The sequence below is a fragment of the Oncorhynchus gorbuscha genome, linkage group LG01, assembly GCF_021184085.1.
Source record: "Oncorhynchus gorbuscha isolate QuinsamMale2020 ecotype Even-year linkage group LG01, OgorEven_v1.0, whole genome shotgun sequence".
Classification (NCBI taxonomy): Eukaryota; Metazoa; Chordata; class Actinopteri; order Salmoniformes; family Salmonidae; genus Oncorhynchus; species Oncorhynchus gorbuscha.
The window spans coordinates 75792674-75818742 of record NC_060173.1 but is presented as its reverse complement, the minus strand read 5'-3'; the positions used below and the strand labels follow the sequence as shown (position 1 = coordinate 75818742).

The window sequence follows — 26069 nt, the reverse complement described above, 5'->3', positions numbered from 1 at the left end:
TGTTGTCCTGGCACCACACTGCCAGGTCTCTGACCTATTGCCAGTTGGCCCACGCATGCTTTGAGACACATCATTGTGGTTTTGTTAATGTTGACCTGTTTAAAAGGTCTTGCTTACATCAGCCATGGAGAGCGTGATCACACAGTCGTCCAGAACACCACGAAGTTAGCTCGTCTGGTAGGCTCACGTCTCTGGGCAGCTTGCGGCTGGTTTTCCCTTTGTAATCCGTAATAGTTTGCAAGCCCTGCCACATTCGACGAGTGTCAGAGCCAGTGTAGTAGGATTCAATCTTAGTCCTGTATTGACGCTTTGCCTGTTTGATGGTTCGTCTGAGGGCATAGCGGGATTTCTTTTGACCGTCCGGATTAGTGCTCTAGCCTTTAGGTCGGTGCGGATGTTGCCTGTCATCCATGACTTCTGGTTGGGATATGTACGTAGTCACTGTGGGGATGACGTTGTCAATGCACATGTTGATAAAGCCGGTGACAGGTGGTATACTCCTCAATGCCATTGTATGAACCCTGGAACTTGTTCCAGTCTGTGCTAGCAAAACAGCCCTGTAGTGTAGCATTGAGCGAATTACTGCTACTTCCTGTTTTAGTTTTTGCTTGTAAGCGGGAATCAGGAGGATAGAATTATGGTCAGATTTGCCAAATGGAGGACGAGGGAAAGCTTTGCATGCGTCTCTGTGTGTGGAGTAAAGGTGGTCTAGAGTTTTTTCCCTCTGGTTGCACATGTGACATGCTGGTATAAATTAGGTAAAAAATATTTAATTTTCCCTGCATTAAAGTCCCAGGCCACTAGGAGCATGGCTTCTGGATGAACATTTTTCTTGTTTTCTTATGGCCTTATACAATTTGTTGAGTGTATTTCATCTGGATTCACCTGGTTTGTTTGTCATTGAAAGAGCAGGTGTTCCTAACATTTTGTACACTCAGTGTACAGTATAGTCTTGTGAATGTGCATAGAGTCAGTGCAAGATAGGGTCAGTGCAGATATTTAATTAAATGGTTACCCGGACTATTTAGCAGTCTTATGGTTTGTGGGTAGAAGCTGTCTCGGAGCCTTTTGGTCCAAGAGCCGATGCTCCGGTACCGTTTGCTGGACGGCAGCAGAGTGAACAATCTACGGCTTGGGTGGCTGGAGAATTTTGCAATTTCTCAGGCCTTCCTCTGACACCGCCTAATATAGAGGTACTGGATGGTATAGAGCTCGGCCCCAGTGATGTACTGGGCTGTTCGCACCACCATCTGTAGCACTTTGCGGTCGAGGGCGGTGCATTTGCCATACCAAGAGGTGATACAGCCAGTCAAGATGCTCTCAATGGTGCCACTGTATAACGTTTTGAGGATCCTAGAACATTACTTGGCTCAGGCAGCCAAATGAATACTGAGATGTGGTGACAGCACCGTTCCGAGTCTCCCGTGAGATCTCCAACCCATGTCATAAACAACATCTCGCATGAATATGTGAACTCAAGTTCAGAAAAGCACCAGTCTTGAAAGATACTCACAGTAGTACAGCGCTTTCGTATGAATAAAAGATCAAATGCCCTGTCCTGCACGTCAAGAGCAACATCAAAACTCAATGGAAGACGAACGCAAAGAACAGTAGAGTGAAGGCATGAGACTCAGTGAGACAATGAGGAGAAAAAACGTGAACCAGAGTAGAGGTAGATTAGAGCAAGATACACTACCGGTTTCTTCCCTTTCAAACCAATTTGGTACATATAATCTAGTTACAGAGCTCACGGCATACAGTACAGTCCAGAGGAGAAATGACCCTATCCTGAAGAACATACAGTAATGAGGAAATGACTGTGGAATGAAGATTCTGGAGGATATTCCTATAAGACATAATGATAGGTCTTATGGTGCCTAACACACATAGTATTGGCATAGGAGGCTACACTAGCCAATATAGGCAAATATTTTATGTTCTGTGTGTGTAAGCAGGGGAATAAGTCATGTGGTGAATGCAAAACGACATGAGCAGTCTATTTTCAGAACCAACATATATACGTGGGTATAATAATTTCCCTTAAAATTAAAGTTTTAAAAAAACAGTGACAATAAACTATGTCTAAACAACTCAAAATGTTAAATGGCCACTTTCAATTTTGAGTTTATATCCAATTTAATGAACCATTTCATGTATTAGTGCCTTGAATTTGCCTGCTGGTGTGACATTACAATTCATGTTAATATTATAAAGGTTTAATGATTTCAAAATAAACAATACAAATATTTTGACTCATTATTTAGAGACTTATGTCTTTAAAAATCATTGATCATATTCTTGTATAATGATGATAACTAAGTGTCTCGCTATTACATTTTGGGTATGATTCACAGGAACTTCACTAAACCTAGATAAAAATACACTTTTTTCCCTTGCATTTGTTGGCGTCACGCCGATGGATAATACACAACAGGCAGTCAAATTTGACTGTTAAAACATAATCAATGGGACACTTTCAGAAGTTTCTAACTAAAAATGCTTCTTAAAACCTCTACTGACTCCCCATCCCGCGTAATCATCGCCTGACACTATTTAGCATAATGCAACAGACATAAATATCCCTAGAAAATATTCCTATTAATGAAAATCACAAATGAAATATATTGAGATACAGCTTAGCCTTTTGTTAATCACCCTGTCATCTCAGATTTTCAAAATATGCTTTACAGCCAAAGCTAGACAAGCATTTGTGTAAGTTTATCGATAGCCTAGCATAGCATTTTGTCCAGCTAGCAGCAGGTAACTTGGTCACGGAAATCAGAAAAGCAATCAAATTAAATTGTTTACCTTTGATGAGCTTCGGATGTTTTCACTCACGAGATTCCCAGTTAGCTAGCCAATGTTCCTTTTTTCCAAAAAATTATTTTTGTAGGCGAAATAGCTCCATTTGTTCTTCATGTTTGGCTGAGAAATCGCCCGGTAATTGCAGTCACGAAAACGGCGAAATATATTCCAAATTAGCTCCATAATATTGACAGAAACAAGGCAAAACGTTGTTTATAATCAATCCTCAATATGTTTTTCAAATATCTATTCGATAATATATCCGTCAGGACAATTAGTTTTTCAGTAGGACCGATTGGAGTAATGGCTACCTCTGTATTTTACGCAAGAGTCACCCTGGGAGCCATCAGATGACCACTTACGCAATGTAGCCGCCTACGGCTATTCTTCAACATAAATACGTAAACTACGTCACAATGCTGTAGACACCTTGGGGAATACATAGAAAGCGTAAGCTGGTCGATAGCTATTCACAGCTCAATAGGGACTCATTGGAACGCAGCGCTTTCAAAATATGGGGCACTTCCGGATTGGATTTTTCTCAGGCTTTCGCCTGCAACATCAGTTCTGTTATACTCACAGACAATATATTTACAGTTTTGGAAACGTTAGAGTGTTTTCTATCCTAAGCTGTCAATTATATGCATATTCTAGATTCCTGTCTTGACAAAATATCCCGTTCAAAACGGGAACGTTTTTCCCCAAAAATGAAAATACTGCCCCTAGAGTAGCAACACATTAGTTCTATACATCAGCAATGGATCCTCATTAAAGGATTTTAAGTGTACTCCTTTTAATTACACGGACTTGAAGTGTCCTGTATTATCATTTTTTAATCACAGCCCCCATCCTCGCAGGAGGCCCTTTGCCTTTTGGTAGGCCGTCATTGTAAATAAGAATTTGTTCTTAACTGACTTGCCTAGTTAAATAAAAGTTAAATACATAATTTTATATCACTACCTCCGCGAATCGGGAGTTGATCATTTGTGTGCCTGCTGCCTTCCTTGTATGTGGTAGCCGTTTCTCAGACTCAGACTCTCCGGAAATCAAATTCTGATTCTCCGTTACCCATGGTAGGCACAGAAACTACAATCCAAAGATGATAGGGCAGACATTCGAATGAGACACCAGTGCCACGGTCCGGAGCACCTGTATGGGTTTTGAGTCTGATAAATGCATGTGTGCCCAAAAGTCGGGACTTGTTGGCATATTTTAGCACTAGAATTGCCACAGTTATCCAAGTAACATTAGAGCGATTCATGAAACCATAACTGGATTTAATGAGCCATTTGGTTTCACTGCATCGACCATGTGTACTAAAACTAGTATGGCTTAATATTTGGGACAAGAATATGGCAGGATCAACCAGGTAGAGCAGGGGAGGGGGAACAGTCCCCAAAAGAGGCACGGCTAATGGGGGCCCTCCCAGGGTGGATCACGGATGCCCATCAGTCAGGAGGAGTGAAAATGTTAGGACAGACATAGAGGGACTAAGGGGATGGATGAGAACCAGGAATGGGAGCACCACAGCCAGCCCCAAATTTGTGTCTGCATCGTCACTAGGCCAGGTAAAATAACTAGACCCTCCATAGAGGACAGAGACAGACCCAGAGGTCGCCAGAACAATGTTCACATGATGAGAGTGAGAAACCAGGCGTGGGAGAATGAATACATAAATATTGCACTCAGAATCACTTAAAAGTATCAAAATTGCAAGAGGATACAAATAGTCTAATTCAGTGTTACTTCATGAAAAATAGGTCTAAAAAGGTCATTATATACAGTACCAGAAAAGAGTTTGGACACACCTACTCATTCAAGGGTTTTCCTTTGTTTTTACGATTTTCTACATTGTAGAATAAGTGAAAACATCAACACTATGAAATAACACATATGGAATCATGTAGTAATATTTTATATTTGAGATTCTTCATAGTAGCCACCCTTTATGACAGCTTTGCACACTCTTGGCATTCTCTGAACCAGCTTCATGAGGTAGTCACCTGGAATGCATTTCAATTAACAGGTGTGCCTTGTTAAAAGTTAATTTGTGGAATTTATTTTCTTCTTAATGTGTTTGAGCCGATCAGTTTGGTTGTGACAAGCTAGGGGGTGGTATACAGAAGACAGCCCTATTTGGTAAAAGACCAAATCCATATTATGGCACGAACAGCTCAAATAAGCAAAGAGAAACGACAGTCCATCATTACTTTAAGACACGAAGGTCAGTCAATCCGAATTATTACAATAACTTTGAACATTTCTTCAAGTGCAGTCGCAAAAACCATCAAGAACTCTTATGAAACGGCTCTCATGAGGACCACCACAGGAAAGGAAGACCCAGAGTTACCTCTGCTGCAGAGGATAAGTTCATTAGAGTTACCAGCCTCAGAAATTGAAGCCAAAATAAATGCTTCACAGAGTTCAAGTAACAGACACATCTCAACATCAGCTGTTCAGAGGACACTGTGTGAATCAGGCCTTCGCTGCAAACTACAACTAAAGGAGACAAATAAGAAGAGACTTGCTTGGGCCAAGAAACACGAGCAATGGACATTAGACCTATGGAAATCTGTCCTTTGGTCCAAATTTGAGATTTTTGGTTCTAACCGCCGTGTCTTTGTGAGAGAGTAGGTGAACAGATGATCGCTGCATGTGTGGTTCCCACCATGAGGTGTGATGGTGCTTTGCTGGTGACACTGTTGGTGATTTATTTAGAATTCAAGGCACACTTGTGGTAGCATGGCTACCACAGCATTCTGTAGCGATACGCATCCCATCTGGTTTGAGTTTAGCGGGACCATCATTTGTTTTTCAACAGGACAATAACCCAACACACCTCCAGACTGTGTAAGGGCTATGTGACCAAGAAGGAGAGTGATGGAGTGCTGCATCAGATGACCTGGCCTCCACATTCACCCAACCTCAACTCAATTGAGATGGTTTGGGATGAGTTGGACGGCAGAGGGAAGGAAAAGCACCCAACAAGTGCTCAGCATGTGTGGGAATTCCTTCAAGACTGTTGTGAAAGCATTCCAGGTGAAGCTGGTTGAGAGAACGCAAAGAGTGTACAAAGCTGTCATCAAGGAAATGAGTGGCTATTCTGAAGAATCTAAAATATATTTTCATTCGTATAACAATTTTTTGGTTACTACATGGTACCATGTATGTTATTTCACAGATATGTCTTCGCTATCATTTAATGTAGAAAAGAGTAAAAAAGAAAGAAGAACCCTTGAATGAGTAGGTGTGTCCAAACTTTTGACTGGTACTGTATGTTTATTAATGGGTTATGTCCCCTGGAATGACCGCTATTTCCTCTGGTGTGACACATCTTCATGTCACACCAAGGGAAAAAAAGCTGTCACACCTTTGGAAATCTCAGGCAGTATGATCCAATGTGGGCCTTATTGTTAACAGTAAACCTATATGATGTCCCCACAACATGTTTTCATTGCTTTTTGTACTTTATAAAAAAAAATATATGGATAAACAGTGCCTTCTGAAAATATTCAGACCCCTTGACTTTTCCAAATTCTGTTACGTTACAGCCTTATTCTAAAATTGATTTAATATTATTTTTTCTCGGCAATCTACACACAATAACAATGCGAAAAAAACTATATTTTACATTTTTTGCAAATATATATTTTTTTAAATCTACAGAAATACCTTATTTACATAAGTATTCAGACCCTTTGCTATGAGACTCAAAATTGAGCTCAGGTGCATCCTGTTTCCATTGATCATCCTTGAGATGTTTCTACAACTTGACTGGAGTCCACCTGTGGTAAATTAAATTTATTAGACATGATTTGGAAAGGCACACACCTGTCTATATAAGTTCCCACAAGCCATGAGGTCAAGGGAATTGTACATAGAGCTCCGAGATAGGATTGTGTTGAGGCAGGGGTATCAATGTCTGCAGCATTGAAGGTCCCCAAGAACACAGTGGCCTCCATCATTCTTAAATGGAAGAAATTTGTAAAGACTCTTCCTAGAGCTGGCCGCCTGGCCAAACTGATGAATCGGGGGAGAAGGGCCTTGGTCAGGGAGGTGACCAAGAACCCGATGATCACTCTGACAGAGCACTAGAGTTCCTCTGTGGATATGGGAGAACATCCCAGAAGGACAACAATCTCTTCAGCACTCCACCAAATCAGGCCTTTATGATATAATGGCTAGACAGAAGCCACTCCTCAGTAAAAGGCACATGACAGCCCACTTACAGTTTGCCAAAAGGCACCTAAAGAATCTCAGACCATGAGAAACAAAGTTCTCTGGTCTGATGTAACCAAGATTGAACTCTTTGACCTGAATGCCTGCCGTCACTTCTGGAGGAAACCTGGCACCATACCTATGGAGAAGCATGGTGGTGGCAGGATCATGCTGTGGGGATGCTTTTCAGCGGCAGGAACTGGGAGACTAGTCAGGATTGAGGCAAAGATGAACGGAGCAAAGTACAGAGTTCCTTGATGAAAACCTGCTCAGGACTTCAGACTGGGGCGACGGTTCACCTTCCAACAGGACAATGACCCTAAGCACCACAGCCAAGACAACGCAGGAGTGGCTTCGGGACAAGTCTCTGAATGTCCTTGAGTAGCCCAGCCAGAGCCCGGACTTGAACCCGATCTAACATCTCTGGAGAGACCTGAAAATAGCTGTGCAGCAATGTTCCCCATCCAACCTGGCAGAGCTTGAGAGGATATGCAGAAAGGAAAGGGAGAAACACCACAAATACAGGTTTGCCAAGCTTGTAGCGTTATATCCAAGACTCCAGGCTGCAATCTCTGCTTCAACAAAGTACTGAGTAAAGGGTCTGAATACTTATGTGAATATGACATATCAGTTTTGCATTTTTAATACATTTGCAAAAACCTGTTTTATCTTTGTCATTATGGGGTATTGTGTGTAGATTGATGAGGCGGGGAAAAAAACAATTTAATCAATTTTAGAATAAGGCTGTAATGTAACAAAATGTTGAAAATGTCAAGGGATCTGAATAATTTCCGAAGACACTATATACATTCAAAAGGCATCACACCAAAGGACTAAGAAACTGACCAAGCTTTATGGCAATGGCGCAATATATTGATAAAAAATTCTGATAACACTTACAATCTGTTCAGGCCATGTGCTCATTTCAAGAGAACCCTCCTCAGTGCCATGGTGCCCAAATGCTGGCTCGTTGTTTATTAGGTCACACCAAGTGGACATTGCTTTTAGGGACAACGTGTAATCAATCAGAACTATTTGGAAATATCATGAATAGACTATTGTTTCTTGAAATAAACTTTGTGTTATAGCTAAAAAAGTAGGCGAATGGAATTTTGTTTCATTTTTTCATTAAATTACTTAAGTTCAAAGTTCCACAACCTTATCTGGGACAGTCACACCACTGGACAATTGCCACGTTTGGTTCAAAATCGTAAGAAAACAAATTATAAACTGCATGAATTTACTCAGAGTTTACTATTATATCACAATTTTAAACAATTTAAGTGAAGTTATATTTGTGTTTGCCATCATGGACAAAAAACAGGAGCCTCACGTCAACTACCCACATGCCACTTATACCCAACATGATAGGCAGGGACTGATTCCACACTCAAAGTACATCCTTTGAACTCAGCGATTGACACTGAGGCCATAGGCATTGCCACTCTATCAGATCTGTGTTGAACTACTATTTTAAATATTTTTAATCCCTTTACCGTTTGCTTTAGTCTGCATGGAGTCCCAGGTGGGTGGGGTGTACCATTTTCCAACAATCCTATTGGTTCCATTGCGCCAAGAAACTCCAGCTTTAACCCAGCTTAAGTTTGTGAAATTATTTCAAATACTATTTGAACCCAGGTCTGCATTCCCAGTCCAGTCCATATGCATTCCCACCCGCTGAGAGACAACAGATTAAAATGGAGGCGTGGTAGCGTACCTGGTGATATGATATAGAAGAAGTCTTTGAAGCCGTCCATCCACACCTCAGCCAATCGCCTGTTGTTCTTGTTGATGACTTGACCCGTGCCCCCAGGGAAGCTGTAAGGGGTGGCCTTTCGGAACACGTGACCCACATGGGAACAAGTGATAATCTCCAGAGAGCCGCCACACTGCCAGATCTGCACACACAACAGCAAGACGTCACACACACACATACACAATACACACACACACACACACAAAAACAAACATGCATGCAAGTACGCACACACACACACGGCACTTTCATTGTCATAATAACCAAGCAGAGCTCAGCCCTCTATTATCAATCACTCACCCTGAAAGACATCTCCAAGTTCTCTCCGCCCCAAATGTCCATCCCTGGATCGTATGTGCCTATTTCTTCAAAATATGTCCGGTCAATAGAGAATAACCCTCCAGCCATTGTAGGGGTTCTGTAGGAGAAAAATTATGAGTGTGGATAAAGAAATACATCTTGCAAGAGACACGTATCTTACAGTGAGAAACATGTCAGCTCGCAAATAATCAATATCTATGGCATACAGTAATATTACATTCATATAATACTTTCTGGGGGGAGGAACTATGTTTTGATTAGCAAGGCATGATTAAATTAGCTTTCTGCACAATTGTTTAAATGTTTTCATCAAACAAATGGGCACTTTGGAAACTACTTTTTCACACGAACAACCCTGACCTCGACTGGCCCAGTTAAAAGACATGGATGCCATGGAACAGACAATCTCAGTGCAAAACCACCCTCATTGTTTGAACCACTCTCTGCCATTTTCATTCTGCTAAAGAAAAGCAAACAGACACATCTAGGCCTTGGAGATAATCCTATCATTTAACGATAATAGAAATCAGATTTATGAAGCATTGAGGGACACCATCGTAACACCATGTTGTTGCTCTGACCCAATGTAATATGATCGATGGAGAACTTAGTCAATATTTTGCAGCACCGGCTCCATTTAAGTCCTGCTTTAGTATTTTCGTGTTTGACAATGGAACTAGTTGCAACATGAAACTACAAATATAGCTACTGTATCAAATAATAAAACAAAAAACAAATGGACAGAAATGCAATCCATGTCTATCTGCAAATGAAAGCCATCAAAGCTGCAGTTATCAGAAGAAAAGGCTTCTAAAGAAATCCACATCAATGATGTCAACTCTGCAGCTTCCCAGGCATTTCAAACAACCTATTCTCAGCTGAAATGACAACGCTAGAGCTAACATTTGTTTTGTCTGATGAGATTCTCAATAAACTGTTCTTTAATGTTACTGTCCTCTCCTTGCTGACTCTGATCCACCAGCCCCTGGCTTGGCAGCACTGTGATACAAAGCATGCATCCCAAATGGTACCCGAATCTATTTACAAAAGTAGTGCACTATAAAGTCAATAGGGTGCCATTTGGGACGTAGACAAATTCTTTCAGTACAAAGAAATGCATTTCAACACGGCCACAGATGAAGGTATGTATCTTGTGTGCACCTGAGAGGGAGTGTCCTGTCCCCTTTGCGCCTGTCCATCTCTCTCTGAGGCACGGGATACCAACGGAAATTCAGCTTCCAGTTAAATCCTCCATAGGTCATGTCTGAGCCTGCCATATATTCAAACGTCTCGTCGCTGATCACATCGATTATAGGACACACCACAGATCTCCTAAACAACCATGGAGAACATAAGGCTTTCATTTAACAAGAAACACAGTGAGAGACTAACCATGGAGAAATCAGAAGAGTTAGTTTTACAGGAAATAGTGGAAGAAAGCCCTTTGTAGAACTCTTATGCACTCTCCAAAATGTATTCCCTTTGTTCCCTTAAACGCTGAAACTTTGTGTTATTTCCGTTAATAACATTCCACATCTGATTATATTAAACTGATTGGCTGGCAGAGCCAACAGCATCCAAGCAATGAATAATAAATGAATAAATCATTTACAAAGGTAATGGTCCCCTAACCGTTGTTTCTTCAGGTGAGCGCAGAGAAAAAATGAAAGTAGCTAACTAACTGCTGACCACGCATTTCTACAGCGGTGGCATTATTCCTGGCTTCATTATGAGATTATTTCAATATTAGTCCATCATTGGCTGGTCCATACGCATTATAAACATATCCATTAGGTTAATAACAATGACCAGAGGTAACATATTGCATTAGTGAGAAGCTACTTACAGTCAAAGGAAATTGAAAATATCCATGAAGATTATGTTGACAATGGCAATGTATGGATAACTGTCACGCCCTGATCTGTTTCACCTTTCTTTGTGATAGGCAACACCTGGAGGGGGGTGGAGACAATCTTCCCCATTATCCTCTGTGTATTTATACATGTGTTCTCTGTTTGTCTGTTGCCAGTTAGTCTTGTTTGAAAAGATAACCAGCGTTTTGTCTCAGCTCCTGCTTTTCCCCAGTCTCTCTTTATCTCGCCCTCCTCGTTTGGACCGTTGCCTGTCCTGACTCTGAGCCCGCCTGCCTGACCACTCTGCCGGCCCCTGACCTTGAGTCTGCCTGCCATCCTGTGCCTTTGCCCCTGCTGTGGATTACCGACCTCTGCCTGACCTGACCCTGAGCCTGCCTGCCGTCCTGTACCCTTGCCCAACTACTCTGGATTATCGACCTCTGCCTGTCTTGACCGTTCGTTTGCCTGCCCCTGTTGATGTAATAAACACTGTTACTTTCAACACAGTCTAAATTTGGGTCTTACCTGAAACGTGATAGATAACCCAAATCTGCATCCCATATGGCACCCTATTTCCTAGTGCACTACTTTTGACAAGGCCAATATAAGGTACTGCAGGGTGTCTGCGGCCAGATCCCAAAATATATATACAGTATGTTTTAATCTTAGTTTTTTTCCTGTTTACATTACATTCTTTCAATGAATAGTACTGACAACAGATTAAACACATTTTGGCAGGGATATGTGGTATAAGTTTTTAGAGGGTGAAATACAATAACATTTTATTAATCTACAATATTTTTTTACAGAAATGCACTGTCAATGCAGGATATTATCTTTAAAGCTGCAACAACAAAAATTCTCTGCCCCATGACAAAATGTGTTAAATTGCAGGAAATAAGTTTGAAAAAGGGCAACATTTTCTCTCCAATGCCAAGACGCGGCCTTTAAAATGTTCCTTCTCAGGGCCGAGACTTGGTTCGTTCGTGCCATGCACTGCCGAAGTCATACTAAAACTTGCAAGCTATTTAAAAAAAATCTCATTCGACCTGTGTTCTGATTATGAAGGGGTCCCTGATGAATTTGCTATGACAAAAGGGGTCCCCGGGCCCCAAAAGTTTTGATAACCCCTGACGTAGGGAATAGGGTGCCATTTGGGAGGCTCTGTGTGCTGCAGGCGATTCATTCGACACATCCCCCTCTCTCAGCATCCACTTCACTTCCTGGTCTAAATCAAATCAGTCTCCGTGCACTTTTATGCTCCTGCACATCCTTTTACACATCAATAAACGTGCAGGGGGCATAAAGGTGTAATGGCTCTATAATATCATCTCCTTGGTTTTACAATATGAATTTCTGCCTGGCACCTGAGGCAAAATGGGTGAATGTCTGACCCCAGTTTTCAGAGATAATGGGGGAGGGGGTGCATTCATCTTTAGTCATCACCTGCAACGTCTCCCTTTTCCGTGGAAGGAACCCTTCACCCACCGAACAAGCAAGTGCAATCCTGAAACAGGATTAGAATTACCCCACCATTACAGGATAACAATTACCACAGATACCAGATAATAGATTTTAAACCCTGCTGTCACTTAAAATAGCCATCATTAAGTTATTCCGTGCAATCACATTCCACTGTATCTACTACGGTGTAAAACATGACAGACCGCACCGTGACAAAACAAGCTGCAATGTCTCCCATTCAGCTATGGCTGCATGACACGTTTTTAAAAATTATTTGGCTTACTTTTGAGAAACACACTGTACCCCAATTGACCCCAGTCACTTTCTCATTGCTCGTTGTGCAGTATCAGGGCGTGCGAAATGCATTCACAAAATTTCCAAAAACACCCAAATACGTCCTTTTAGAAACAGAAACGCTGTCAGTGTAGTGATGTAGGTCTTCACATGTTGTACACATGAAATCTTGTCATTCCGAACGAGACGTTTCTTTCACCAGCCATGCTGCGCAGGCTGTGTCCGTGTAGGGACACGCTTGGTCTGCACAGCTGATTGGGGGGGGGCGCGACTCGACCAACATGGATCATAACGTTGCAGATAAAGTTCTCAAAACCAAGCAAAATCACACAAAGAAATGTCTGGACCCTTCTATAACATGCCGGCTTACATCAAAAATACATTGTTTGATTATTTTCCCTTTAACATCAGATCAGTTTTCAGATGAAAATCGCATCCCACTGAGGCAGCAAGAGCAGAACAGCGCGGAGATGATTGGTGACAAGCATCAGCACCGCCATGTCTCTCCATTGCTGCCTCTTCCATTTACATTGAGGGGTGGTAGTGACACTGTGCTCCTTACCGGTCCTCTTTGATCCTGGCCAGCAGAGGCTCCAGCCAGCCCGTGGTGCACTCACAGTGGGCATCCAGGAAGGTGATGACCTGCCCCCGTGTGGCCGCAGCCCCCCTCAGCCTGGCCCGGATCAGTCCCGTCCGCTGCTCCATCCGCAGGACCCGCACGGGAACCTCCAGGGTCCGACCATAGTTCTCCAGCTTCTTTCCCAAGAAGTCTGACAGAAGAGGAGAGGACATGCTTCAAACTCCTGAAGGACTTCCTTATTTGGTTATATTATGACCCAATACTAAGAACTACATGAACTAATCCTAGATTGTACCTTTAAACCCAGTAAAGCTAGTGAGTTGATGGACTTATTTAACCCTTATTTTACTAGGTAAGTTGACCGAGAACACATTCTCATTTACAGCAATGACCTGTGGAATAGTTACAGAAGAGAGGAGGGGGGATGAATGAGCCAATTGGAAGCTGGAGATGATTAGGAGGCCATAACGAGGGCCAGATTGAGAATTTATCCAGAACACCAGGGTTAAAACCCCTACTCTTACGATAAATGCCATGGGATCTTTTAGTGACCACAGAGAGTCAGGACACCCGTTTCAACGTCCCATCCGAAAGGTTTAAGTTTAGGCTGGATCCAGCTACAGTACCTCTCTCACTGGCGTCGTCCACCAGCAGGATCTCCTGCAGCAGGTGCCGTGGCGAGCGGTTGATGACACTGTGGACAGTGCGGAGCAGGGTGCTCCACGCCTCGTTGTGGAACACAATCACTATACTGGTGTTGGGGAGATCGTCCGTGTACACCTTGGTCTTGCAACTGATGGACAGACAACGAGAGGCTCTGGTTAAGGAGATCAAATGTGCTGCTACTCCTGACGCTTGTCTACATTGGAATTCGATCAAGACTGAGCATAGTTGTGTGATATTTCTGTACATACAGTATAGCCTACTCTACGTGGTTGAACATTAGAGCACCGGAAACAAAACAAACCGCTTCGAAAAACAAAACCAACATTGACAAGACTTTATATGGTGTGGTCATCGGCATGCTGCTCCAGACACACAGGCTATATCTCAAATGGCACCCTATTCCTTCCATAGTGCACTACTTTTGACCAGGGATCATATACGTCAGAATAAAACAAAAATAACAGGTGTCAGAATAAAAATTCCCAATAACAACAATAACGTCAACGACATTAACAATAACACAAAGCTCATTTGAGTATGATCCCTCCAACATTTAGAGTCGCAACAACCACTTTGACTACAGTGAGATAAATGACATTCCCTATATGGTGGAGCGGAAAGCAGGGGTATCCTGTTCGCCCCACTACGGGTGACAGGACAGACTGACAGAATGGGGGCACCAGGGTAGCTAGCTACTAGCAACTGAACAAACCTCTTCTTTCTCTCCACAACTGGCTACTACACCACACGGCAATCTCTCACAGAAGTTCACGTGTTTTGCAACGTCAAGCTTTTTAATGTATTTTTATTTATAACGTTCCAAGGGGTACTGGCGAGTCGTTTGAGGAAAATGTTGAGATGCAATTAGTACAATTACGCAGCATGGCACTTTTGGGGTGAAATAAAATCACTATTTAGATCTACAGTATTGTTTGTTTGCTCTCCATTTTGTACAAATTCTTCAATATGGGACTCTAGTTTGTATCTACGTGGAATTTGTCATTAGATATGACTAAAAGCATCGTGCTTAGCACAATCCTGGTAGATGTGTGAAATGGAGTGCGTGCAGTGTTTTACATGTGTCTTTATCAACTCAGTTTGAATCCAATGTAAAAAGCCATGGTGGACAGTCATACAATTGAGTGTCAAGGCAGTAGGCGCCAATACACATTCAATATATTAAACATACAGACCATGTTGACAGCATTGGCATATGTTTATATTCTCTGCATCGTTATTTCTATTGTTGTATTGAAAATGTTCCTATTTTCCTCCAACATGAGAGACCTTGGGACTGCAGCGCAGGGCACTTTGTAAAGAACAGTTGATAAGAAATGCTCTGTAGAAATACATAAACATGAATCACGACGATGTCGCCAGGAGAGACTGCCTCTAGATCAGCTGCTCCAGACGAATGTGGGTCATGTTTCACACAAATTGCTCTTTGGGTTTTTCATTATCCAGCTCCAGTAGGTCTTGGGTGACAGTAAACAAAGCCCTTCTCCCATTCAGACTGTCACGCCTGATGTAAACCCACGAAGATTGTGATGGATCCAACACGGCTAAAGAGTAAGTCTAATATTCTTCAATTAGAGCAGTGGTGGCTGGTAGCACTTTAAAATCAGAGGACGAGCTCATAGTAAATCGCTGGGACGGAACGAATGGCGCGGTAGGAAAAACATCAAACACACGGTTTCCCTGAGTTAGATGCTGTTCCATTCCGGGCAAAACTATGGCCCCTCGTCCCCCTCACCAGCCATCATTGAATTAGAGCATGTTGCATCATGGAATGAATCCTAAGGAATCCGAGGACTTAAAAGGGTTTTTTCATCAAAGTTAACAAATTGGTTGGTTCTGGACTATATCAAAATGTTCTGTTGGATCTTAGTTATTTGGTAGATAGTCTCTTATTGCTGTTAATACTCTGCGTGCGGCTGCTCCTAACATTAAAAGGAACCCCATGCTGTTATTGTCAACATTTGTGACTTGATGACTCAAGTCACAAATTGGATGACCTAAGACTTGATTGAAAATAAAATAACTTCAGACTTGACTTGGACTTCAAGACTTTAAGCCTCAAAGACTCGGGACTCGACTTTGGCTTGAAACTGATAACGAAATTATCTAGCCAGGTTCTGTCACTCATTTTGTGGCACATGCCGTGTTTACGTGCTAGTCTGAACTAGGAAACAGACATACTGACATGCTAACTGGTTATAGTTATACACATGCCACGCTCAACTTATTAGCAATTCTGAAATTTCAGATTTTCCTAGTTCTGACTAGCACGTGAACGCGGCAACAGACTAGTCTCCCTGGATTACTCTCCACGCAGCCCAAGATGATAACCGCAGCCTTGCCCAGATTGCTGATTTGCTGTACAGCTATAGAATCAGGTGCAGATAAAATGTCAAATGGTAGGGAGAGAAGTGCTGGTCAAAAATATTAACTGTTTACTTTACAAGCTCAACAGCAAGGGGGCATCAAACAACAACTACTATAATGGTCTTTGCTATGTCAAAAGTCTATTATTACTCTGGTGAAGATGCACCATAGGTGCCATCTTGTTGAAATATTTGCTGTTGATTTTTATGTTTTTATTTAATTAAGCAAGTCAGTTAAGAACACTCGTTTAAATGCATATATGGTAAATCTATTTTCCATCTTACAATAATTGGTAGTGTTCCATCATTCCATCCCCATGGGGGCAGCAGGTAGCCAAGTGGTTAGAGCATTTGGCCAGTAACAGAAAGGTTGCTGGATCGAATCCCCGAGCTGACAAAGGTAAAAATGCGGAAGACACATTTCCGTTGAAGGCATTCAGTTGTACAACTGACTAGGTATCCCCCTTTCCATACTGTTTATTGCAACACTTTGTAATTTATGTTTCATACAATACATTTGCATTTTTTTATCCTCTGGTAAGTAAAGCCTTGCATGAGCCTTCAACACTACTTTTCCCAGTCGAAGCTCGTTTTGTTCCGAGTTCCCAGTTGTCTTGAACGCACTGAAATCGGAAGTCTGAGATTTTTGAACGCAGCACGTGTCCTATCTTTCTATCATTTTGTTTGAGCGTAATAAGAGTGTGTGCGCCTCAGTGCACATAGAAATAGGCTACCTGGCCTGCGCGCCACGCTTTCTGAGTCAGTACGTTGAGTAAGAGGAAAATGATTGCTCCATGTATGAATGGTGAGGAAATATCATTAATAATCAGTATGTCTGATTGAGACGAATGTATCAATGGATGTATGTGGAAAATGCCTTTTACATTATAGAACCAGTTTATTGGTTGTAATTGCCACTTGAGTAATGGGTAATTGTATGGTCCTGGGAAGCGGCCAAGTACTAATACATGTATGTACCTGTTTGAGGTCCTGCTAGACAGATTTGATTTGGTTTCTCCAGCAGATGCTGTTCAGTTTGGCCCTCTACCTGTGTTCGTTCAGTTAGGACAGATAATGAGAATAAGATAATGATAATGAGGCTATATCCTTTGGGCTATTGCCGGTGCCCAATTGGTCAATCTACTCATATTTTATATGGTATTTCGCTTTCACCATTGCACTGCCAAGACCTGTAAATAAATCTACACTGAGCATGTCAACCTGCCTTTTGCTGATTTCATTCCCTTACTACGACTGCAAGGTACCCATTTCACAATTACATAACCAAAATGTGTTGAAGACAAAATAATGAAAAGGGCTGCCGGGTTGCCTCAAAAATCAGACAGAGATTTGTAGTTGAACAAGTCATTGCACGCATAGATTTTTCTGTTGTACTTATCTTGAGACTTGACTTGGAAAAAACTTGTGACTCAACTTGTCTCGACTTGCTCTCAGAATACACGACTCGAGACATGACCCGTTCTACTTGGGACTCGACTTGAGACTCAGACCTTGTGACTTGCTTATGACTAGAATAATAGTGACTTGGTCTCACCGGTATCAAAGCTTCTGAGAGGGAGCGGTGGAAGGTTACAGCGTTGTTAAAGTGGGTGGTGCGTGCCGTGCCGAGTAAAGAGGTCAGTAGTGCGATTCAGAGTGCGTGTCTGGGAAAAGGTCAAGCTCACTCACCCGTCCAGTCTCACATCCGGCAGACTCCTGTTGAGCGCAATCATGTCACTGGCCATCAGATTGAACTGGTTAATCTTAAAGAGCTCCTTCATCTTCTCCTGCTCGTCCTTTGCGATAACCACCGCCTTCCCCATCTCCCCTGGGCCCTCGTGGGTCCGCGATATGACCGCTGCAATACAATGAGGAGAAATGTTACATATTTAATACTCACGATGTGATTTCACAGTTATTTCAATGGGAGCGGAAGGTCACACATACAATTCCAGCTACCGAATAAGATGAAAGAAATCTGTTAAATGCAGCTAGATCTATTTTATTGTATCTATTAATAAAGATACAGTACTGTGGAAAGTCCATGAACTTAAACATGAACAGTGAGCAAATGAACGATAGTATAGAGTGTGTCTAAGAGAGAAAGACTGGCCTCAGATCAGTGGGAGATTATGGCCACATTATCAGGCTTTGAATGCTGAGGTCATTAAAATGTCCCAAACAGCAAATGAAATCCTGATCAGTCAGACACTGGTGCAGCTTCCCCAAGTATTCTGTATCCATTAACCATGCTATTCTCAGGGCCGGATTACCGAACAGGCACAAAGGGCATGTGCCCCTGGGCCCCCGAACCTCCAGTGGGCACCCAAGCAATTACATTTTTTAAGGTTATGGGCCCCCTGGAGGACATTTGTTTGAAAACTGCTCAATTCTCTCTGAGCCTCATGGCAAAATGTGTAGAATAGCAGGAAATTAGCTTTGAAAATGTTGTCTTAACCTCATAACAAAATGTGTAGAATAGCATTATAAAACTGCACTTTATCAACACAAAATGTGTTATCCGTTTTACCCCAAAAACATCGGTGCCCCGGGGCCCCAAATGCGGTAGTCCGACCCTGACTACTCTTGCCATACAGTCATGCCCCCTGCCCTCCATCCCCCTGAATTATTTTTGTACATAACATTTCCTACTAGCAGAGACTTTGCTGATAACCCCTTTATGTAGGGAAAATGTACTTACTATGACTCTGATATGTGGTTATCTCACCTAGCTGACTTATGATGAATGCACTAATTGTAAATCGCTGAGGATAAGGTCTGCTCAAAGACTAAAATGTCAAGTATCATCTAGGTCTGTTGGAAAATCCCATATTTGTCCAGGGACTTGGGGCTAGCCCTCCTCTCGGTCATTGATGGCGGAGTGAGAGAGCATTATAACAGCTGCCCTCTGCTGTTAAGAAATATCAGCTCATAATCGGATCACTCGGCATCACTAAGGATCCATTAAAGCTTTGAGAACAGCGGCACCATCCCAAGCTGCATCTGTTGCACACCGCTCTACACCACTTCACAATGATCCAAAGGTGAATAACCTCTGTGGATTTATGCTCCGCTCTCCAATAATCTCAAGCAGAGTGATTTCCATGGGGGACGAGAGAGAGAGAGAGAGAGAGAGAGAGAGAGAGAGAGAGAGAGAGAGAGAGAGAGAGAGAGAGAGAGAGAGAATATTCAGGTGTATGTCTTGTGATTTCTAAATGAAAACATGTACTGTTTCCTCACAAGTTCAAGTGAACAGAGGGGTATACTACAAAGCAGAATGAATGAGTTAGGCAGCTTACATTGATAGACAACCAAAAATATCTACAGATTTTCAGGTTCATTAAGAAATCTAATCTGTTTTTGGTTGTTGAGTCAATTAGACCAAGCCCATTTCCATCTTTTCTTTGTAAGCAATGTAAAGCTATTTCAGAATATTTAGGCAAATTAGCTGGCTACTGTAACTTACTGATTCTGCTTTGCAGCATACCCTCAATAGTATCCTCGAGCTTAGAAATAACAAGACTTTGGTATCTTCCCTTTCTCTGGCTCTTCAGCCCAACAAACACATCACTGATCCCCTGACATGGGCCATGACAACAGTAACTCTATTCTAAGGCCCATAGGTGTTATGCCCTGGTCCTGTCCAGTGACTTTGTCTGAAATGATATTATAGGGTCTTCACCCTCATATATAATGGGTCTGTAGAGACATGGTGGTCAATAGTGTTGAGCTAAAACAAGAGTGCTCTATCAATCCTGTTTCCTGTAAAGCATATCTTTACAGTTTGGGGGGGGGTGGCATAAATAATGGAGATCAATTAGCCTAACTTCTGTGAGAAATTAAATATGTATTTTAAATTGAAAAATAAGTATGAATTAGGGTGTGAACATTTAAATGACAATCCTTAATATTATGAAAAAAACATTAAAATCATAGTACAGTTATCACAAAACATTATTTTCCATGTTATACATTTTATAGCCTAAGTAGACTATGTGGCTATAAAGGCCTGGGGAAAGGTGTGTACTTTAAATAAAACCAGAGAGAAAGAGGCTAATTTGGTGAATTTGCGAGGCATGCAAGACAAGGCATTGCAGACTACCAAGACATACAGTATGGGCATGGTTCTGCCTGCCTCTCCTCTCTCATGCTGGCCTGCCTGCTCTTTCTCTTCGCTAATGACGCAAGTGTGTCTGTTGCGAATAGAATATCCTAGTTAGGCTATTCATGGAACCGATGTTGCCGGGATACAGAGGTATCCATTCTTACGAGCAAGGGTTTGCTACTCTTCGTTGAGCGAAATGCTCAATCCAGGTGGGAGATCACATTGATCTGCAGCCGGCTCTGATTATATTATCGGATTATTTTAGTTTAGTTCCCCACATCCTCAAGCCATTTCTATGCTTAATTTACTTTGCAGAAGAGAGTGGAAGGGGAGTTTGGCCTGTTCAGGTTTGGTGAGTTAGAGACTGGGAGCAGCTCAAATGGCACCCTAGTCCTTATATAGTGCACTACTTTTCCACAAAGACCATAGGGCTCTGGCCAAAAGTAGTGCACAATATAAAGGGAATAGGCTTCCATTTCGGTCATACACTGAGTATAAAAACACGAACCCCCCAAAGAACATCCTCACTTCTTCAGGCCATGGACTCTACAAGGTGTTAAAAGCATTCCACAGGGATGCAGGCCCATGTTGACTTCAAAGCTTCCCACAGTTGTGTCACATTGGCTTGATGTCCTTTGGGTGGTGGACCATTTTTGATACACAAAGGAAACTGTTGAGTGTGAAAAACCCAGCATCGTTGCAGTTTTTGACACAAACCGGTGCACCTGGCACCTAGCATACGCAAAGGCACTTAAATCTTTTCTCTTCCCCATTCACCCTCTGAATGGCCGACATACACAATCCATGTCTCAAGGCTTAAAAATCCTTCTTTAACCTGTCTCCTCCCTTTCATCTACACTGATTGAAGAGGATTTAACAAGTGACATCAATAAGGGATCATAACATTCATCTGGTCAGTCTACGTCATAGAAAGAGCAGGTGTTCATAATGTTTTTGACACTCAATGTAGACGCTGTGTTTTTGGGGCAGCTCCCCTCCTTCTCCTGTCCTTCCTCTCTCTCCCTTGCCTCCTGCTTCCCTGTTTGACCCAGTTGGCAGGTCATGTATTCATGCAGATCCTACTGGGCAGGGGATCACAAGAGCCCAAATCCACTGCATAACAGTACAACAATGCACTTCTACTGTTTGTTTCAGGGATAGCACTTACAGTGAACTCACTCTCAATTGGTGTCAAATTCAATTCCTGGAGGGCCAAGTGTCTGTGGGTTTGCAATCCTCCCTTGTACTTGATTGATGAATTAAGGTCATTGATTAGTTAGGAACTCCCCTTACTTGGTTGTTAGGTTTTAATTGGTCACGAAATGAAAGAAACAAAAGCCAGTACACACATGGCCCTCCAGGAATTTAGTTTGACACCGCTGGCTTAGTACTTAAACTGCTTACACTTTCTCAACATCGCTCATCCTACAGTTGAAGTCGGTAGTTTACATACACCTTAGCCAAATACATTTAAACTCAGTTTTTCAATACTCCTGACATTTAATCATAGTAAAAATTCCCTGTCTTAGGTCAGTTAGGATCACCACTTTATTTTAATAATGTGAAATGTCAGAATAATAGTAGAGAGAATGATTTATTTCAGCTTTTATTTCTTTCATCACATTCCCAGTGGGTCAGAAGCTTACATTGTCACGCCTTAGGTCATTGTATCTTGTGTTTTTGTTATATGTTTGGGTAGGCCAGGGTGTGACATGGGTTTATATGTTGTATTTCGTATTAGGGTTTGTATTAATTGGGAGTGTGTATTATTAGGGGTGTGTCTAGTTAGGCTTGGCTGCCTGAGGCGATTCCTAATTGGAGTCAGCTGATTCTAGTTGTCTCGGATTGGGAACCGTATTTAGGTAGCCTGAGTGCGCGTTGTATTTCGTGGGTGATTGTACCTGTCTTAGTGTTAGTCACCAGATAGGCTGTATTTTGTTTCACTTGTTTGTTTTTGTATTTTCAATTATTTCATGTACCGCTTTATCTTTATTAAAGGTCATGAGTAACCTACACGCTGCATTTTGGTCTGCCTCTCTACAAACAACAGACGAAGTTCATTACATACATACATTAAATTAGTATTTGGTAGCTTTGCCTTTAAATAGTTTAACTTGGGTCAAATGTTTTGGTTAGCCTTCCACAATAAGTTGGGTGAATTTTGGCCCTTTCCTTCTGACAGAGCTGGTGTAACTGAGTCAGGTTTGTAGGCCTCCTTGCTCGCACACACTTTTTTCAGTTCAGCCAACACATGTTCTATAAGATTGAGGTCCGGGCTTTGTGATGGCCACTCCAATACCTTGACTTTGTTGTCCTTAAGCCATTTTGCCACAACTTTGGATGTATGCTTGGGGTCATTGTCCATTTGGAAGACCCATTTGCAACCAAGCTTTAACTTCCTGACTGATGTCTTCAGATGTTGCTTCAATATATCCACATAATTTTCTTCCCTCATGATGCCATCTATTTTGTAAAGTGCACCAGTCCCTCCTGCAGCAAAGCACCCCCACAGCATAATGCTGTCACCTCCGTGCTTCACGGTTGGGATGGTGTTCTTCGGCTTGCAAGGCTCCCCCCTTTTCCTCCAAACATAACAATGGTCATTATGGCCAAACAGTTCTATTTTTGTTTCATCAAACCAGAGGACATTTCTCCAAAAAGTACGATCTTTGCTCCCATGTGCAGTTGCAAACCATAGTCTGGCTTTTTTATGGCAGTTTTGGAGCAGTGGCTTTTTGCTTGCTGAGCGGCCTTTCAGGTTATGTCGGTATAGGACTCTTTACTGTGGATATTGATACATTTGTACCCATTTCCTCCAGCATCTTCACAAGGTCCTTTGCTGTTGTTCTGAGATTGATTTGCACTTTTCGCACCAAAGTATGTTCATCTCTAGGAGACAGAACACATCTCCTTCCTGAGTGGTATCACGGCGGCGTGGTCCCATGGTGTTTATACTTGCGTACTATTGTTGGCACAGATGAACGTGGTACCTTAAGGCATTTGGAAATTGCTCCCAGGGATGAACCAGACATTCATTGAATCCCATGCGCAATGGAAACTTTTATATGTTGTGTTTGAAAGAATGGTGCAGCTTTGGAAAGCGGCCGTCTTATGGGCTCCTGACTATGGTTGCACATTTTGTAGAATATTGAGGACGACTCGTCGTCAGGCTAAAAAAAAACTCAAAATTTGCCAGGATGGCCACCGATTTTTCAACCCTTGTATTGGGCAGCTTGTTGCGTGCTCTGGTGTGTGTGTTCCCAAAGATGGACAAGTTGCGTTCTGAAGTGGCTGATGTTGGTGGGATTTGCAGTATGATAGAGGCAACAGGGGAAAGAGCCTCATATCCATAAAGTCCCTTCCACCAGGTGGCTGATGAGATATGTTGGCACGACTGCCATATTGTATCTCCATCCCAAACCCCTTGCTTGGAAGTGTACTTCAACAGACAGCCCAAGACCCTTGCCCTCATCCAGGCCAAGGTGGCGAGGCCTTGTTGATCTCTGCACCAGACAGGATGCTCTTACCAGCATACTTGGGGTCCAACATGTATGCTGGGGCGTGTATGGGCTTCAGGTAGAAGTCTTCACGCTTTTTGATGTATTTCAGAACTGCAGTTTCCTCTGCTTGGAGAAATGGTGAAGTGGGAAGGGCAGTACGGATTTCTTCTCTTACATCTGCAAGCAGAGTCTGAACATTAGACAGGATGGCATTGTCTCCCTCAACCCGTGCAATGGCTACTGCTATAGAATTCAGGCTGCTTACCACTCTCTCCCAAAATACATTATCCAGGAGGATCCTCTTGATGGGGCTGTCCATTTCGACAGACTGTTATATGGCCATTTCTTGGATAGACTCCTTCCCCTCTGGGAGACTGTCAAACATGATGACAACACCACCCCAACGGGTGTTGCTGGGCAGCTTCAATGTGGTGCTTTTATTCTTCTTACTTTGCTTGGTGAGGTAGATTGCTGCTATAACCCTTCACATAGCTAACCATTTCCTTGGCTCTCTTGTAGAGTGTATCCATTGTTTTCAGTGCCATGATGTCCTTGAGGAGCAGATTCAATGCATGAGCAGCACAGCCAATAGGTGTGATGGGAGGGTAGGACTCCTCCACTTTAGACCAAGCAGCCTTCATGTTCACAGCATTGTCTGTCACCAGTGTATATAACTTCTGTGGTCCAAGGTCATTGATGACTGCCTTCAGCTCATCTGCAACGTAGAGACCGGTGTGTCTGTTGTCCCTTGTGTCAGAGCTCTTGTAGAATACTGGCTGAGGGGTGGAGATGATGTAGTTAATTATTCCTTGCCCGCGAACATTCGACCACCAATCAAATATCTAAAAATCTACGTCGGCACTGACGAAAATGGCCCATACCTGGGAGATCCTCCACTCCACTCCAGAGAGAGAGGGTCCCATCTGGATAAAATATATGCACCGGAGTTGAGGCAACCAGGGACATGCTTACCCAAAGTGAAAGCATGTGCGCACTGGTCCCCAACAATAGAGCCCCACAGTGGAGGTGTCATAATACCCATAAAACCTTTTTATTTTTTATTCATTTTTTATTTCACCTTTATTTAAACAGGTAGGCTAGTTGAGAACAAGTTCTCATTTACCACTGCGACCTGGCCAAGATAAAGCAAAGCAGTGTGAACAGACAACAACAGAGTTTCACATGGAGTAAACATTAAACAAGTCAATAGCACAGTAGGAAAAAAAATCTATATACAGTACATTGTGTGCAAAAGGCATGAGGAGGTAGGCAAATAATTACAATTTAGCAGATTAACACTGGAGTGATAAATGATCAGATGGTCATGTGCAGGTAGAGATACTGGTGTGCAAAAGAGCAGAAAAGTAAATAAATAAAAACCGTATGCAGTGATCGGTTAGCTGCTCAGATAGCAGAGGGTTTAAAGTTGGTGAGGGAGATAAAAGTCTCCAACTTCAACTATTTTTGCAATTTGTTCCAGTCACAGGCAGCAGAGAACTGGAAGGAAAGGTGGCCAAATGGGTGTAGGCTTTAGGGATGATCAGTGAGATACACCTGCTGGAGCGCGTACTATGGGTGGGTGTTGCCACTGTGACCAGTGAACTGAGATAAGGCGGAGCTTTACCTAGCATGGACTTGTAGATGACCTGGAGCCAGTGGGTCTGTCGACGAATATGTAGCGAGGGCCAGCCTACTCGAGCATACAGGTCGCAGTGGTGGGTGGTATAAGGTGCTTTAGTAACAAAACGGATAGCACTGTGATAAACTGCATCCAGTTTGCTGAGTAGAGTATTGGAAGCTATTTTGTAGATGACATCGCCGAAGTCGAGGATCGGTAGGATAATCAGTTTTACTAGGGTAAGTTTGGCGGTGTGAGTGAAGGTGGCTTTGTTTGCGAAATAGAAAGCCAACTCTAGATTTGATTTTAGTTTGTAGATGTTTGATATGAGACTGGAAGGAGAGTTTACAGTCTAGCCAGACACCTAGGTACTTATAGATGTCCACATATTCTAGGTCGGAACCATCCAGGGTGGTGATGCTAGTCGGGCGTGCGGGTGCAGGCAGCGAACGGTTGAAAAGCATGCATTTGGTTTTACTAGCGTTTAAGAGAAGTTGGAGGCCAT

General features: G+C 42.5%; 1 protein-coding gene across 5 annotated transcripts in view; it reads right to left on the bottom strand.

Annotated features, from left to right (window-relative positions):
- The window catches only part of LOC124016484 (polypeptide N-acetylgalactosaminyltransferase 13), a 72897-nt gene that overhangs the window by 29351 nt on the left and 17477 nt on the right, over positions 1-26069 (bottom strand). For all 5 annotated transcript variants that reach the window (XR_006835424.1, XM_046332210.1, XM_046332089.1 and 2 more), the window contains exons 3-8: positions 18031-18199; positions 13918-14084; positions 13274-13481; positions 10262-10432; positions 9080-9197; positions 8741-8921 (exon numbers count right to left, since the gene is read on the bottom strand). Coding sequence is in view for 4 of the 5 variants with exons in the window: in XM_046332210.1 (XP_046188166.1) it covers positions 8741-8921; positions 9080-9197; positions 10262-10432; positions 13274-13481; positions 13918-14084; positions 18031-18199 (1014 nt within the window). In the remaining variant the exon portion in view is untranslated. The remainder of the gene's footprint in view (positions 1-8740; positions 8922-9079; positions 9198-10261; positions 10433-13273; positions 13482-13917; positions 14085-18030; positions 18200-26069) is intronic.